The 18,026-nt window shown below is 46.8% G+C and overlaps 1 protein-coding gene and 1 long non-coding RNA gene across 3 annotated transcripts in view; both read left to right on the top strand.

Moving 5' to 3' along the window:
• Positions 1 to 443: 443 nt before the first annotated feature.
• The window catches only part of UHRF2 (ubiquitin like with PHD and ring finger domains 2), a 136,841-nt gene continuing 119,258 nt past the window's right edge, over positions 444 to 18,026 (top strand). For both annotated transcript variants that reach the window (XM_038769492.1, XM_038769494.1), the window contains exon 1: positions 444 to 673. In XM_038769492.1, the coding sequence (XP_038625420.1) occupies positions 521 to 673 (153 nt within the window). In that variant the 5' untranslated portion in view covers positions 444 to 520. The remainder of the gene's footprint in view (positions 674 to 18,026) is intronic.
• Positions 1,630 to 4,897, top strand: LOC119947842. The gene is made up of 2 exons (XR_005456593.1): positions 1,630 to 2,583; positions 4,397 to 4,897. It is a non-coding gene; the product is annotated as an uncharacterized LOC119947842 (long non-coding RNA).

An 18,026-nucleotide genomic window follows, 5' to 3' on the forward strand; every position in this document is an offset into this window, starting at 1 on the left:
CGGGGGCACAGAGGGAGGAGACGGTCTCTGCCCGAACGACCGGCCCGGCCCGGCTGGCATCGCCCCTTTAAGGCCGGCCCCCCCCCCCCCCCCCAATCGCGCCTCTCGCGAGATCTCGGTTGGCGCCGTGACCTCCATGTGAGAGCGGCCGCTCTTAGTAAACAGTCCCTGCAGCCCAGACATGGCTCCTTCCTATTTTTAAAGCGGCGGCGGTGCTTTCTGCTCCTCCTGTTCCGGCCGCTTCTCTCCCCCCCCCCCCCCCCGCCCTCCCTCCATCACCACCCACCTCCCCGCCTCCTTTTAGTCTCCTTCCTCCTCCCTTGTCTGCGGGGTTCACGGCGCGCGCGCGCGGGGGGGGGGGTGTCTTAGAACCCCCCAGTTCGGGGGGCGGGGGGGAGAGAGGAGGCCCGCCTGCGTGAGCGGAGGGGGAGACAAAGAGGGGAGCAGAACCCCCCCCTGCCCCACATACTCTTCCTCCTCCTCCTCCTCTTCACTTTCTCCCCATCGCAGGGGGGGCAGGATGTGGATCCAGGTCCGCACCATAGACGGCACCGAGACGCAAACCATCGACGACCTGTCCCGGCTCACCAAGATCGAGAGCCTGCGGGAGAAGATCCGCGAGTTGTTCGCCGTCAGTCCCGATCGGCAGCGCCTCTTTTACCGGGGCAAGCAGGTCAGGTGCCCCCGTCCCCCGGCGAGGGCCAGGGGGGGGGGGTCCAGCGGGGCCGGGGGTGGGATGGGGCGCCCGGCGTGGTTTTGAACCCCCCCCGTGGACCCGGCGATCCCCCCCTTCACTCTCCTGGCTGCTTCCCCGGTGCGGCGGGTGATGCCCCCCGGGGAAGGGCAGCCCGTCTTCTCCCCCCACTCCCGGCCCTTAGGGTGGGATGGAGGGCTACCGGCCCCGCAGGAAGGGAGGCGGGCGGCAGGGCTCATGGCGGGCTTTGGCCCAAACAACCCAAACAATCTCCGCCCCCTTCTCCCTCCCGAACAATAATGCGGGAGAAGGCGCGGGGTGGCGGGGGGGGGGGGGGGGGCGAACTGTGTAATCCGCGCGCGGGGTGCGGGGAGAGACGCCTGCAGAGGCGACGCGTGGAGGGGGAGCGGGGACCCGTCGCCTCCGGGCAGGGCAGGACATCCCAGCCGCCTCGCCCCTGGCAGTCTGAGCACTGGGGTAACGGTTTCCTTTTTTTTTTTTTTTTTTTCCCCTTAACACTAACCGTTCTAAAGGAAAACAACATGAAGCTCCGCCTCTTCCCGGGCACCGGAACCCAGATCCCCCCCACCTCCCTTTCCTCTTGTCCCCTCCCTGTTCGGGGACCTAGCTGGGTGGAGGCAGCCCCTGGGTTGTCTTCCTCCTCTCTCTTTTCCACCCCCCCCCCCCCTTCCCCACAGGGGTGGAATGGTGCCAGTCACACAGGAGGCTGGTGCCCGGGCGGTCCAGCCCGGCCCGCTGCGGATGCTGGCAGAGCCCAGAGTGTGGGTGTTGGAAAGGCCGGAGGAGAGACTGGATAGGAAACGAAGAGGGGACCCCCTTCTCCCATTCCCCCTCCCCACTTTTTCCCCCCCTCTCGTGCCATCCCCGACCACCCCACCCACAAAAATGGCTCAAGTACAAGCTTCGGCCCTGCCCGTTCACGTGAACGTTTTGGGTCTTCAGACGGCGGAGCCCAGATTCTTCGAGTGCTCCCGCCGCTGCTCGGCGGAGCCGCGTGGTATCCTCGACCGGCCGTGCCCATCCCACGCGCAGTCAGGGTGGCGGTCGGTCCCCTTAGGGCCACCCCGCCATCTCCCTTGGTTGTCGCTTAATCTCGAGTTGATAGGGAATATTTTTATGCCCTAGGATCCCACCGAAACCTCGATGTCTCCCTACACCGACCAAAATGCAGTTTGGTAGGACGTCGGTAGGAAGCTGGCGGTTTTCGTTCTTGAACGCCTGGAAGGTTTTCATTTTCAATCCTCTCAACGGAGGAATCTTGAACGCGCTTTCTCTTCGCAGACCCTTCTTAGTTTCCAGAGTTAGGTATTTCTTGATAATTGAATAGACAGCTTTTAGGAAAAACCAAGCGTCCGACGGAATAAATATTTAGCGTTCGGCATCCTTGCTTATCCTTGCGGGCGTCTGGAGAACGGCTCGTGGGGTAAACTTTACAGATGAAGCTATTCATAAAATGTAAAACTGCCCAGCACATTTTGAATTTAAATCTTGTATCAGGTCTTATGCTGTATGAATAGTTGCATTTAAAGGGCGGAGTTCTCGTGTTCAAATGTGCATTACGGTAACCGTAGTTCCGAACTTCATGACATCATAGCTCATCTGTCTCAAGGAAGAAAATGGTTAAAGCTACTGCCCTTATCTGACGGTAGTATTCCAGTCATCTCACATCTAATGAGTTGTTGAACTGGGTGTGGTGGAACTATGTATTCCTTGGAAGTTTGAGACGTGGGTATCCTTGGCTCTAGGTGAAATTCTTAGCTTTTTCTCTTCAGTTCCAGGCTTTTGGGTCTCTAGCTGTTAATCTCACGTTGTGGTCAGAAGAGGCTAGAAGAACATCTAGGCTAGGAAAATAAATCCTCAAAACGAAGGTAGGGACACCGTGGCCTCTTCTTGTCCTCTTGCTCACCTCCAGAGAGATTTCATTCATTCATTCAATTGTATTTATTGAGCGCTTACTGTGTGCAGAGCACTGTACTAAGCGCTTGGGAAGTAGAACAGTGCTTTGCACATAGTAAGGGCTTAATAAATGCCATTATTATTATTATTATTACAAGTCGACAACATATATAGGTAGCCAGGTCCCTCTTCTTCCCCGCCTCCCCCACTCTGGTCTTTCTGCTATTCTTCAGGAGTGTGGGGGAGGGGATTGTTTACTAGTCAGACTCCTCACGCAAGAGCAGGTATTTATGATTATGCAGCAAGCGTGCTGGCTTGTTATGTATTAATAGTGATTGTGGCATTTGAGTACTCACTGTGTGGCAAGCACCGCATTAAGCGTCAGTACGAGACAGTCGGGTCGGACAGAGTTGCTGTCCCTCATTGGGCTCATAGTCTAAGTAGGAGGGAGGGCAGGTAGAACGTTGTACATTTTGCAGATGAGGAAACTGAGGCCCAGAGGTTAAGTGACTTGCCCGAGGTCACACATCCAAGCAAGGAGTCAGGATCAGAGCCCAGGCCCGTGCTCTTTCCACTAGCCCGTGCTGCTGAAAGAATGAGTACCTTTTCTTTGTTAACCGCTGGTATTGGGGAATTCTGAGCTGCATACTAAGAAGGGTTAGAGGCTCTTTCACAAGTGCCCCTACTTGGGGGTTTTATTCCCTTATGGAGGAAGTGGAATTCTGAACCAGGCTTGGAAGTGCAAGAAAATTGACAATGCTGCCTTTTTTAAAAAAGATTTTGCCCCTAGAGTATTCCAAAATCTAGCTATACAGATTCCTAGTCACAGAGATGCTATTTTGAATTTATGGATTACTTTGCTGAAAAGAGCTGCAAATATTTTACCACAATTTGTTTTCTGCCTATAGTACCTGAGTGGTAGGTTGGTAATACACCTTGCCAGTGCCGTTTTTCCTACAAAGCCGTCAACCTCTGGGGTTAAAATTGAGGGTGGAGCAAAGTGGAAGTGTAAGATTCCTCTCAAGCCTTTTGCCCTGGAGACCCAACCTGGGGATGAATGCAGAAACTTTTTCCCTAAGTGCTAGGTGTTTTTTCTCCTGTGACGACTGTTGGTCGTCTGTGGAAAACAGCTGGTGTGTGTCTTCCCAATCTCTGGTGTGGGACAGCCCCTCCCCTCCCCCAGATAATAAATATCGCTGAAAAAAAAGACTTGGGGTCTCCCCTCCAATTTCCGATAGGTAAACCAAGACCGGGGTTTGACTCGAGGGGTTTGATAGATTCCCTTTGGGGGCTGGGAATTTTGCTGCTTGGAGCCTTATGCAAGCCCTGGATTTCATATAGCAAATGACTTTTCCTCCAGAAGAAATGGGATGGACTCAGGAAAAGCAGTCTGAAACAGTTAAGTTCAGTGTAAGTAACAAACGCCATGGGTGTAGGTACCCAGTTGATAATGTAGCAATGCATACTGTTTGTATGTAGTGTTGATATTTGAGACCGTCAGTGTCGTACGAATCTCACAAAGAGGTTCACATTGAGGCGAGTTTTTTTTAAAATATATGAGTAGTTTTTAAAAATGTTTTCCTATTTGACATTGACCCCCTTCAAGTTCATTAAAACCAATATTCTAGGCGAAATGGGAATTTGACCCTTTGCTCCTCGCTTTCCTCTGTAGCACAATCATGTACTTTAGATGACCTTATTGTTAGCGTGGCCCATAATTCTTCATCTTTTGCATTCACTGGTAGGAAGTCACTGGTTTCCTCTCCATTTTTTCTTCTGTTGCAGATAAAGTAATTCTTAAAGCTGGAAGAAGTCAGGGGAAAAAGCAGAGCGCAGAGCTTGTTTGAAACTGAAGCCATATAAGTCTCCGTAAATGTGTTCTTGGTAGCGAGGCGGAGAAGAATGGGGTGGGGTATTGCATGGTGGGAAATGTGAGTGTAGTCCTGGAGGTTCCTGTGTGCATGCAAACCATTTTCTGTAAGCGCTTACTGAAACTCTTTTCTGTTGTCTGGGTAATAAGTTACACAAAGTGAGGGACCCAGGACTGAAGTGCAGAAGCTCATATATCAGTATGGTCTAATGTTATGGTCTTGCTTTTCACGGAATGTAAACTCATGGCAAAACACTTTGGGATTTTTATAGAAGAGGGTTTTAGCATTTAAACTCCTTACCATTTTGTTTGACTTTTGCTCTCTCTTTTTCATATGTGATCAGTCATTTGTAATTGAGGGCTGTATACATGCAATGATGGAAGCTTGAAAATAAAGCTTGGGTTTAAGGTGTAAACTGTTTTTATTTTATTGTCGAATCAAGCAGTGGAGTAGCATTTCACTTAGTAAAACAAAAGCCAATTTTAGCAGAACTTCATGAAGCCCTTTGACCGTGTCTTCCAGTTGATTCCCCTCAAAGTCCTAACTAAAGGCAGTTCCTTGCTATTTGTTCATGAAAGAGTGACGTATTTTGTCCCTCCAACTCTGAGGGCTTCCAGTGTAGTTCACCAGGTGCTACTAAGGGGACTTTGATCAAAATGCTTGTATTACAGTATTATTACAGTAGCGGTCACATCGGGTTTTGAATAACTTTACAGCTTGCTTGTATCGACTAATCTCTGTCACTAAATCGTTGAACTGGATTTAACTGGGTGAATTCAGGTTTTTAGTTGAACATGAGACATTCTCAATTTTGTAGGTTTAGAATCAGGATATTACTACTTTGCTAAAGCCTTGTAGTGGTTTTCTAGGAGTTCAAAGCACTCTTTGGTTTCATTAATCTTCAAAACATTCATTCATAGTTCATACCGTTTCGTATATTATTTTGCATACATCTGGGGTTACAAGCAACTGCGGGAGTTATGACTGATCCGCGGAGCAGTCACTTCTCCTGAATTCTGAAAACTGCTAAAAGTTCACATGGGTGAAATTTGGTTGCCCGTAACTTTATTTTGCGGTAGTTCAATATGTCCTTAGTGCTATCAAGTCATTTCTCTTCTTAATTCAAATATAATTCTGGCAAATACATCCATAAAGATCAGTTCCTAAAATGGTTCAGCGCATAGCTTTTGAAGAACAACCATTTTCTTCTTACTGATTTCCTGTTTTATGTCCAAGTGCTTTGCTGGAATGATCGATATTTCAAGAGTATCTGTAGCATTTTTAGGAGTGGTATGAAAATACACATCTCACCCGTTGTCCCCTTTTACCTAGAAATTGAGGCAATTTTCTAATCGGAAAAATCATAATTCTGCTAGCAATTTGTTGAAATCCTGTTCTGTAAAGTATCGATTTCTTTGCACGAAAGCAAACGTGAAACATTAATCTTTGCCGAGCCTTGCTTAATGAAAGGAATTCATTGGAAGGCAAATCGGAACTCCTTTAAAGCAGGGCTGTACCTAGGCAATTCTGAGGATGCAGCTCAATGCTGATCCCTTTAATGTGTCTGTCCCGTTGTCCTTTCTCTCTCTCTTCCCCCTCCCTCACCTATCCCCAGGTTATTTTTTAACATCTCACTGGGCAACAACTGGATAATATACCGGGAGGGCTGGTGTCAATGGTGCCAAGTCGGTACCAAGTGCTTTCCCTTCTTGTTGGGTTTCCATCCCCTTTGCTGCCTGAGCGGCAGCAGGGGAACATTCTTCTTTTCGCTACAGGTCATGGGGCGGGTTGTAGTATGTGCCATCACCCGATTTTGTCATAATGTGTTTTTAATACACGTTTCGGCTAGGAGACGATTAGGGAACTGGGGAACGTTTGTCCGAAAACGTGACCCTATTTGGGCCCGGCGGGCCAAAGGAAACTGATTGTGAGCGTGTGCTCGGTGTCGGAACAGATGAGAACTGCAAGCAAGTTTTCCCTAACGCGAAGCTTCACGAGAACGCACCCCCTACTCAAGGGAAGAACTGGATGTACTGGGAATTAGTTTACAGGTGATCTGAATTGATCTCTTCTACTCCCTGGTCATGCAAACCTGTCAGTCAGTCGTGTCTATTGAGCACTTACGGTGTGCAGGGCACTGTACAAAGCACTTGTACAATGCAACAGTAATCAGACCAGTTTCCCTGCCCACAACAAGCTTACAGTCCAGAGGGGAGGCAGACATTAATAAAACAAATTACAGATGTGTAGGTAAGTGCTGTGGGGTCGGGAGGGGGGTGAATAAAGAGGGCGAGTCAGGGTGATGCAGAAGGGAGTGGAAGAAGAGGAAAGGAGGGCTTAGAAAAGGCCTCTTGCGGGAATTGTGCCTTCAGTAAGGCTTTGAAATCCGGGTGGGAGAGTCATTGTCTGGGATGGGAGGAGGGAGGGCCATCAGCCACCTCAACACTCAGGAGTTCGTCTGTATGTTATAAATAAGAGACACAAGTAACTTAATATCTATTCTTCCACTCTGGTTTACTAGGCAGGTATTTTACGTTTTGGGGGGATTTTATTCATCGATTATGTTTAAAGTTTCGAATGGGAGGTTAAGATGCCACCGAGTAATACTCTGTTTTGAAAAGCCTTACTGCAAATCATTTGCAAAGGTGTTAGCTTGTGCTTAGCTAAATTGCAACACCCTCAAGTCGATTTTTAATCCTGTGCACAGGTGAAATCGTCACGATTTTTTCCACGTCTATCTATTATATTTGAGCTCTCTTTTTTAAATTTGGTCTAGCAAAACATCCTGCAACTACACGTTCAGCAGCAGATGTACATTATTTTAAATATCTCCTGACTGCCAGTAACCTGTCTCACCCATGCAGTGTGAGCCCAAGGTGTATGCTAATGATTTTGAGCTCTAATACCTGCACTTCCACTACTCTGGAATTGTCCTAGAATACAGAACAAGATAAAGTAAGTCAACGTAATAATTCTAGAGTCGCATATCCAGTTTGAATTATGCATGCTTCCGGGTGCTGCTTTCTCTCTAGCTGCTTGGCTTTTGTGTATTTCACTGCTCATTAGCATCTCCATCATTGGGCATTGTGAGAAAATGACATGAGACTCGACTTGGTTCTTTTTACTATCTTTTTTGTATCTGATAGGGAAGAAAATGGAGACTGTTTGCATTTCTTTAAAGTAACTTTCGATTATTTGTGCAGTTAACAGGTTGTGAGCCCTTCCAGGAATAGGACCTATGTCTAATTCCCCCGTATACTGTTGACCAGCGCTCAGTACAGTGCTCTGCACACAACAGATGCTTAATAAATACTATTGCTACTACAAATACCTGTGCTCTATTATCACATTTATAGCATTTATCTTTGTAGGATGGCTGTGCATTGGAGCTTTCCACGGTTGAAAGAGTCATTACTGTCTTAGCCATTTGGTGTGGAGAAAGATGTGAGGTTATGCCTAGGTTTTATTTTTAGCTCCTCTCCTTAGGCAAGTAACTTATTAGAGGTTTGGAGCCTATTAAGAAATTCCATCTTCCGGGCCTAGGTAAAACATGTGCCGTGGGATGCAAATGCCTGGCCATCAAATAGCAGCCCTGCGTGGCTAATAGATGGGGCCAAAGGGATCACCAGAGGGGGAAAAGGTCATTCTTTCAAAAGGGGAAAGTCACCTGAGCGAGGAACAGGTAAGTCCTTAAAGAGTAGCTTGTTTGGTCCAAGCAGAAAGTTGAGTAGGCCAAAAAAAGTGTTTGCGAAGTGCCTTGCAAGGCATGCCAAAGCTAATAATGAAAGAGTCTGCAAATAATAAAAAGTAGGAAGGCAGCTAGGGGATCCGTGCCACATGATGACAGTGAACTTAAAGGTCCACTGAGAGTCAAAAAGGAGATGGCCCAAAGGGTCAATGAATTCCTTCATTTGGCTTTCACTGAGAAAGAAGTTAGAGAAATTCCCACATTCAGATTAGTTTTTGTAGCAAACAAGTCCGAAGGACTGGATCAAATTGCGGTAATGTAGCTGTAAACCAGTGGTCTAGAACAGATGGCGTCCGCTGGAGAATTTCCAAGGAATCCGGTGGGTATATCGTGGAACTCACTGGCATAGTGCCCATGTAAATCATATCATTTTTTAAAAATGGTATTTAAGCACTTACTATGTGTCAAACCTTGTTCTAAACATTGGCGTAGATACCAATCAATCTGGTCAGACACAGTCCCTGTCCCATACAGGGCCCTCACTCTTTCCTGTTGAGCTCTCTAGGAGGGGGTACAGGTATTGAATCCCCATTTTCCAGCCGAGGAAACCGAGGCGCTGAGAAATGAAGCGACTTGCACAAGGTCCCACAGCAGGCAAGCGGCGGGACCCGAATTAGAACCCAGGTCCCAGGCCCATGCTCTTTTCATTAGATCATGGTGTGTCCTATCTATAAAATAGGGTCCTGGGAGCCTGGTAATTATATGCTGGATCTCATTTCTCTGCCTGGAAAATTAGTAGACTTGCTGGGGGAAAGACTGTATGGTTTCCGTAAGGGGAAGCTATGTTTACTAGTCTGCTGGAATTCTTTAAAGGAGGGGTTGGGACTGGGGGCGGGCAACAGGCATGTGGATAAAGGTCCAATATATTGGGCAAGTAGGTCCAATATATTTAGATTTTCAAAAGGCCTTTGACAGATTGTTTCCAAAACTCTTAAATCTGAGTAATCATGGAACTGGATGAAATGTGGCCTGGATAGAAAAACTGGCTAAAGAATAAGGTATGAAACAAAGGGTAGGAATAGATGGCCACTTTTCATGCTGGAAGAAGTGAGGACAATGGAGTCTTCCAGGGATCTGGGCTCGGGCTGCTTTTGGATAACATCGCAAACGATCCGAAATGACTGGGTAGTGGAAATCTCCTAGTTCCTAAGCTCTTTTGAGTGGTCAAGTGCCATGAAGATGGGAATGAATTGTAGAAGGAATTTGTAAAGTCGAATGAGGGGTTGAAAAAAATGCCAGGTACACCTGCTCACGTTAAAACTCAATGGTATTGCACCTAGATAAAAATCCAGATTACAACTGCCCATTGATAAGCATAGAGCTATTAGTAATGCATCAGGAAAAACCTGAATCCAAAAGGCCAAACTGAATGCTGGGATTCATCAGCAAGGGGATAAAAAAGACATAATTTTACCATAATGCAAAATGATGAAATGCCTACCTCTGGAATACTGTGTATCATGTTGTTCACCCCCCAACAATTTTAGGAAGGATGTAATAGAAAGTATAAAGAAGAACAACAAAAATGACGAAGGGAATGGAAAAGCTTCCCCAAGCAGCCCGAAAGGATTAGAACTCTTCGGCCTGGAAAGACAAACTGAGCGGGGACGTGATTGAAGTGTACAAAATCATGGAGGGGTGTGCTTGTTTTATGCTGTCGAGTCCTCTCCGACCCATAGCGACGCCATGGACACCTCTATCCAAGAATGCCCCGCCTCCGTCTGCGGTTGTTCTGGTAGTGGATCCATAGGGTTTTCTTGGTCAAAATCCAGAAGTGGTTTACCATTGCCCCCTTCTGCGCAGTAAACTTGAGCCTCCACCCTCGACTCTTTCCCATGCCGCTGCTGCCCGGCACAGGTGAGGGGGTGCAGATAGAGGCGAAAACAGAGTTGTTCAACTCCAGCGGTAGCAAGGTGAGGGAACGGCCAACGAGGCCTGAGGATGGGAAGTTCCAAACGAACAAAAGGAAGCAGTTCTTTACACTGTGGGTGTTAAGAAAAAGGGATTCATGCCACAGGAAGTTGTACTGGTAGAAAATAAAGAGGGTTTGGATAACTTCATAGATGAACAGTTCATAACGGGTAACTAAAGGGAGGTGGGGGAAGGGGTATCGACCCCAGTGCATAGTACCATGCTTGACAATTAGTATGTGCTTAACAGATGCTGTTATTGTTATTATTATTATTATTATTCCTAATAATAAAGTAGCCAAGTAAAAGATACTTGATTTGAAGACATGTCCAGATTATATATATTCCTACACACTCTATACTATATATAAAATATATTTATTGAGCGCTTACTGTGCAGAACACTATACTAAGTGCTTGAGAGAGTACAATAAATACGATAGAGTTGGTAGACATATTCCAGGCCCACCATGAGCTTACAGTCTAGAGGAATATATATATGTACAGAGAGAGAGAGGGAGGGGGAAAGAGGGGAAGGGAGGAAGGAAATGCGTTCTACAAGTATCACACTGCTGTAAGTCAAGTCAGTGTCTTTTGTTTCTTACAATAAGAATTTGATTCATTCTTTGACATCTGAGCAGCCACAATATACTAGATGCTTTCAATCATAGACTGTAACATCCCTTTCCTGTTGAGCCCTCAAGGCCCATTTGGGATCAGAATGTATTTTGCCACTGCAGGTGGTAATGAAAAGGCAGTGCCAAGTCGTCTCTGAGGTATAGAGTACTAATGGAGTCTCCCGTCAAGAACGACAGATGAGCCTCATTCCTGAAACTTCAGGACTGAAATTCTGCACGGAGGAATTGATTATAGTGCTAGTGGCGTTCAAAGTGTGTGTTTGTGTGTGTGTGTGTGTGTGTGTGTGTGTGTGTGTGTGTGTGTGTCCCTCTCTCTCCGTCTCTCCCTCTACCTCTCTCCCTCTCCTTCCTGCTGAGGCATAGAGAGCAATGAGCAAGTAGATGGCCAGGGATGCTTAGTACAGTGCTCTGCACACAGTAAATGCTCAATAAATACCTTTTTTTTTTATTTTGAGCACATTGTGAAGTACATGTGTGGTCTTCCTCCAGACCCAAGTATGGTATATAGCCCATGTCTCCTGATTCCCAGAGTACTACTTTTTCCATCAGACCTACAGCAAGGCCACTAAGTAGGCGTTGCTGCGTCTCCACAGGTTTGGGACAGGGACTGTACCTGATTGATCTATCTCAATGCTTGGCACATAGAAAGCACTTAACAAATAGTACTTGTCAGCTGTGTGACTTTGGGCAAGTCACTTCACTTCTCTGTGCCTCAGTTACCTCATCTGTCATATAGGGGGAGAGTAAGACTGTGAGCCCCACGTGGGACAATCTGATTACCTTGTAAACTCCCCAGCACTTAGAACAGTGCTTTGCACATAGTAAGTGCTTAATAAATGCCATCATTTTTTTTTCACTATCATTATTGATGATGTTAATGAGCTTGGGTTCCGTCTTGTCCTGAAAATAGGGCTCAAAAGTTGGGACCTGTTACTTGGTAATTAATCAGTCAATGACATTTATTGAGTGCTTTCTGTGCGAAGAGCACTGTCCTAAGTGCTTAGGAAAGCACAATAAAAAACAGTGGGTAGGCATTATCCCTGCCCACAAAGAGGACCTGGCTTCTAATATCAGCTTGTCTGCTCTGCGACCTTGGGCAAATCGCCTAATTTCTCTGCGCCTCAGTTACCTAATCTGTCAAATGAAGATTAAGACTGTGAGCCCCATGTGGGACATAGACGAGACTGTGCCCAATCTGATCAGTTTGTATTTACCCCGGCGCTTAGTACAGTGCCTGACACATAGTAAGCCCTTAACAAATGCCATTTAAAAATGAAATAAAGAACTTACAGTCTACATGAATAGACAGACACTAACTTGCTCCCTGCTTCTCAGTGTTGACTGTAAACCGTCAGTCTCGTCAAGCTTTCAGCAGATTGCTCCTGTGGAGCGACTTCATTTGTTTGTGGAATTGCTTTCTGAAGTCCCGTGTCAACCAGGTGATACTTGAGGCAGCGCAGGAGCTGGTAGGAGAACAGGTGACAGAAGACTTGCCTAGTGCCAGAAGGAGCCTGGTGGTCTACAACATGAAAGTTAAGGGGAATTGATAGGAGGAATGGAAACCAAAAAGGACGGTAAGACTTACAGGGACTTTTAGTTAAGGGTTGCCATTGTAATAGCCACCGTTTCAACGATCAAAGTAAAACCGAATCATCCCAAAAGATCATAGACTCATTTCCCATTCTCTAATGGAACTTTCAGTGTTCTGGAAGCATAGCAGAAGACTTTGAATTTAGTATGCCAACTTGAACAAAGGGGAACTAAAGCCTACAGTTGCCTTGCTGCTCTCTTTTCTTTAAAAAAAAATGAGCCAAGTTATGCAAAAAGTGTGGGGTTCCTGGTTTTCAGTTACAATTCTGGAAAAACAAACAGTCATAAAAATGTTGAGGTTTTTCAGCTTGAAAGCTTGCCATGGAGCTTGAACTGAACCACAGGCTTGCACAGGAATGAAAATGTAGTTCCTGTTTGGATAAGCACAACTGGAACTTGTGGTGTGACATGGGATTAATTAAGATCACAGAAAAGTAAAGTTAAGGTGTTAGCGTGAGAAATTAGTTGCCGAACTTGAGACTCTTGATCCCTGAATTATTGGCCTAAATTTTGTCTGCTTTGAGTTGGGATGCGGGAGATTCTCCAGGCCCTCAGGGGCTGTTGAAACACTTCCCATTTTGTGTGTGTGTGTGTGTGTGTGTGTGTGTGAGATTGATTGATTGATTGATTCCAGTGAATGCAGGACTGATGGGCAGGCTTCGAGGTGGTCTTTGAAGTCTGGGTCCAGATTGAATCCTGAATCCTGGAGGAGGCTTGGTTTAGACCTGCCACACAAGGTCTGGTCCCGGCTTGCCTAATTTTCTGGAACACTGGCCAGGTGAAGGACCCCGTGAATTTTTTTTTTTCTGTCTCAGATGCTTTTATATCAGCCGGTAGGTCAGGCTTGATCTGCTTGATGGTAAAGTCCATCCTTTCAGCCCTGCACCATTAATAGTTGTGGTATTTTAAGTGCTTAACTGTGTTAAGAACTGGGGTAGGTACATGCGATCGGCTCCCAGTCCTCATCCGGCATGGGTTTGGCAATCTAACGGCGGGGAGAGAGAGAATGGGTATTTAATCTCTATTTTACAGAAGAGGAAATTGAGGCACAGAGAAGTTAAGTGACTTGGCCAAGGTCACGTAGCAGGCGGGTGGTGGATCCGTGATTAGAACCCTGTCTCCTGATTCCCAGTCCTGTGCTGTATCCAATAATAGTAATAATAACGATGATGGTATTCATTAAGTGCTTACTATATGCCAGGCACTGTACTAAACACTAGGCCATTCTGCTTCTCCCATAATGAATTCCTGAAAAGACCCAACTTCTGGAGGACCTACTGGGCCTTGTTGAGAACTGTCGTAGATTCCAAAGATATATAAGCCAAGACTATCCCTAAAGCATATTGAGTATGTGGCAAGTGCCCTGAGTTCCCATGCATCAGTGGACTCACTTGCTTATGCCGCATGGCTCAGTGGAAAGAGCTCCGGCTTAGGAGTCAGAGGTCGTGGGTTCTAATCCCAGCTCCACCACTTTTCAGCTATGTGACTTTGGGCAAGTCACTTAACTTCTCGGTGCCTCAGTTACCTCATCTGTAAAATGGGGATTGAGACTGTGAGCCCTACATGAGGCAACATGATTACCCTGTATCTACCCCAGCGCTTAGAGCAGTGCTCGGCACATAGTAAGTGCTTAGCAAATACAACATTATTATTATTATTATTATGCCCTCCCTCCTGCCAGAATTTATCTCTTCTCAGCTCCCCTTCAAACCCCGCTCCGCCCTTCCCCACCCAAATCTGACAAACCATTACTTTTTCCATCTTCAAAGCCCTACTCAAATCACGGTTCCTCCAGGAAGCCTGCCCTGACTAATCTCTCATTCCCCATCCTGTTCTCCCTCCCTCTTCCTATTATGTCACTTATGCCATTGAATAATACCCCCTAGACTGTAAGCTTGTAGTAAAGCTCTTTGTTCATTCATTCATTCATTCATTCAATCGTATTTATTGAGCACTTACTGTGTGCAGAGCACTGTACTAAGCGCTTGGGAAGTACAAGTTGGCAACATATAGAGACGGTCCCTACCCAACAGTGGGCTCACAGTCTAGAAGGGGGAGACAGAGAACAAAACAAAACATATTAACAAAATAAAATAATTAGAATGAATATGTACAAATAAAATAGAGTAATAAATACATACAAACATATATACAGGTGCTGTGGGGAGGGGAAGGAGGTAACGCATGGGGCGAGGGGGAGGAGGGGGCTCAGTCTGGGAAGGCCTTCTGGAGGAGGTGAGCTCTCAGTAGGGCCTTCTCAGAAGGGAGGAAGAGAGCTAGCTTGGCGGATGTGTGGAGGGAGGGCATTCCAGGCCGGGGGATGACGTGGGCCGGGGGATGACGTGGGCCAGGGGTCGACGGCGGCGGGACAGGCAAGAATGAGGCACGTTGAGGAGATTAGTAGCAGAGGAGCAGAGGGTGCGGGCTGGGCTGTAGAAGGAGAGAAGGGAGGTGAGGTAGAAGGGGGTGAGGTGATGGACAGCCTAGAAGCCGAGGGTGAGGAGTTTTTGCCTGATACATAGGTTGATTGGTAGCCACTGGAGATTTTTGAGGATTTTTGTGGGCAGGGAACCTGTCTACCAACTCAGTTATAATGTACTCTCCCAAGTGCTTAGTGCAGTGCTCTGCTGCACACAGTAAGTGCTCAATGAATACAATTGATTGATCCACTAAGCATATAGGTACTCACCCCATTCCCACAGCACTTGTGAACATACCTTTAAATGTGACTTTTCCTCCTACTTGCAGTTTTTTTTTTAACGTCTAGCTCCTCCGCTGAACTGTAAACTCCTTGAAGGCAGGGATTATATGTACTAACTCTGTTGTACTCTCCCAAGCACTTGATACTGTGCTCTGTACAAGTCAGTGCTCAAAAAGTACCATTGATTGACCCTCCTTGTAAAGGAATTAAAGCCATCCTCTTCCAACCCCCAGGTGTGAACCTGTGAATATATTGGTTATTAGAGTCCCACATTAGCTGAATTGTCCTCAGCAACATTGAAGGGAAGGGGAGGGGAGCATGTGAGGGGAGCAACTCAAGCTTTTTTTTTTTTTTTTGGTGTGTGTGTATGTGTGTGTGTTATTAAGTGCTTAGTATGTACCAGGCACTGTGCTAAGTGCTAAATACAAGCCAGTTATTTTGGACACAGTCCCTGTCCCACATAGGGACACAGTCCCACAGTTTCCACAGTCTTTAATTCCCTGCCTAAGCTTAGCCACGCTAAGAAGCAGTGTGGCTCAGTGGAAAGAGCACGGGCTTGGGAGTCAGAGGTCATGGGTTCTAATCCTGGCTCTGCCACATGTCTAGTCACTTAACTTCTATGAGCCTCAGTTACCTCATCTGTAAAATGAGGTTGGACTGAACATGTCCAAGACTGAGCTCCTTGTCTTCTCTCCCAAACCCTGCCTTCTCCCTGACTTTCCCATCGCTGTTGACGGCACTACCATCCTTCCCGTCTCAGAAGCCCGCAACCTTGGTGTCATCCTCGACTCCGCTCTCTCGTTCACCCCTCACATCCAAGCCGTCACCAAAACCTGCCGGTCTCAGCTCTGCAACGTTGCCAAGATCCGCCCTTTCCTCTCCATCCAAACCGCTACCCTGCTCGTTCAAGCTCTCATCCTATCCCGTCTGGACTGCTGTATCAGCCTCCTCTCCGATCTCCCATTATCCTGTCTTTCCCCACTTCAATCAATACTTCACGCTGCTGCCCAGATTGTCTTTGTCCAGAAACGCTCTGGGCATGTTACTCCCCTCCTCAAAAATCTCCAGTGGTTACCAATCAATCTGCGCATCAGGCAGAAACTCCTCACCCTCGGCTTCAAGGCTGTCCATTACCTCGTCCCCTCCTACCTCACCTCCCTTCTCTCCTTCTCCAGCCCAGCCCGCACCCTCCGCTCCTCTGCCGCTAATCTCCTCACCGTGCCTCGTTCTCACCTGTCCCGCCGTCGACCCCCGGCCCACGTCATCCCCCGGGCCTGGAATGCCCTCCCTCTGCCCATCCGCCAAGCTAGCTCACTTCCTCCCTTCAAGGCCCTACTGAGAGCTCACCTCCTCCAGGAGGCCTTCCCAGACTGAGCCCCCTCCTTCCTCTCCCCCTCCTCCCCCTCCCCCCACCTTACTTCCTTCCCCTCCCCACAGCACCTGTATATATGTATATATGTTTGTACGTATTTATTCCTCTATTTGATTTGTCCATATTTATTCTACTTATTTTATTTTGTTAATATGTTTTGTTTTGTTCTCTGTCTCTCCCTTCTAGACTGTGAGCCCACTGTTGGGTAGGGACTGTCTCTATATGTTGCCAACTTGTACTTCCCAAACGCTTAGTACAGTGCTCTGCACACAGTAAATGCTCAATAAATACGATTGAATGAATGAATGAATACAATGGGGATTAAGACTGTGAGCCCCATGTGGGATAACCTGATCGCCTTGCCCCCAGCACTTAGAAGTGCTTTGCACATAGTTAGAGCCTAACAAATACTATTATTATTATTATTATTATTATTATTACAGATGAGGTAACTGAGGCACAGAGAAGGGAAGTGAGTTGCCCAAGGTCACACAACAGACAAGTGGCAGAGCCAGGATTAGAACCCAGGTTTTTCTGATTCCCAGGCCCGTGCTCTAGGTCATGATGTTTCTCTAAATTGGGATCCAGGAATTTGATATCTGTAGTACTTTTATCAGTAACCACAGACACAACATCACATAAGCATAGGAATGCATATCTGGGGCTGTTGGGTGGTACAGCTGCCCTAGGGTTCCTGGATTTTTACGGGCCTCATATACGCCTTGGCATGTCACCCTCAGTTCGTTCACCCACACAGAACGAGCCTGTGAAGTGTATTTGCCAAAGCTGATTTGGGCATTCAGGCTTTGGAGGATGTGCAGTTGTTCAAGAATGCTTAGTGTCTGTTAGGTGTGGAGTCAAATCATTGTCGTATTTATTGAGCACTTACTGTGTGCAGAGCACTGTACTAAGTGCTTGGAACGTACAATTCAGCAATGAAGAGATCCATCAGTGGTATGTATTGAGCACTTGTGTGCGCAGAGCACTGTACTAAGTGCATGGGGGAGTACAGTACAGCAGAATTGGTGGACACATTCCTTCCCCACAATGAGTATACTTCAGGGAGTTAATCCTTTCCTTGTCACAGCACCGAAATGCTGAAATTCTACGCATTAAGCTATTCTGTATATTAAAAACTATATATTATAAATTCTTTATATTAATGTCCACCTCCCCGCTAGACTGTAAACTCATGTTGGGACAGTGTCTTCCAGCTCTGTTGTACCGTGCTCTGGAAACAATACGTATTCCATAAATACCACTGATTGATGTGTGCACACACTAGTCCTTGGCACTCACTTTCTCAGTCTTCACACCTCAGCAGGAGAACGACTACCAGCCTGTAGCAAAGGTCACAGAAGCAAGTCTTAAGAGTCCATAGGGCAGACCTATTCTTATTTGAGACCGCAGTGTTAAGTGGTTTTGTTTCTGGGGCACAAAAAAATAAAACTGCAGGAGTGCTGTTTTGCCTGCATTCCTGTTTTCTTCCCCCTCGAGACCAAAAGCCCTGGCACTGTGGTTTTGGGGGTGAACAAGGGGGCTCCATAACCTTCGACTGGCCTGTCTTCCTTCCAGTAATTGTGTT

Source organism: Tachyglossus aculeatus, chromosome X4 (genome assembly GCF_015852505.1).
Source record: "Tachyglossus aculeatus isolate mTacAcu1 chromosome X4, mTacAcu1.pri, whole genome shotgun sequence".
NCBI lineage: Eukaryota > Metazoa > Chordata > Mammalia > Monotremata > Tachyglossidae > Tachyglossus > Tachyglossus aculeatus.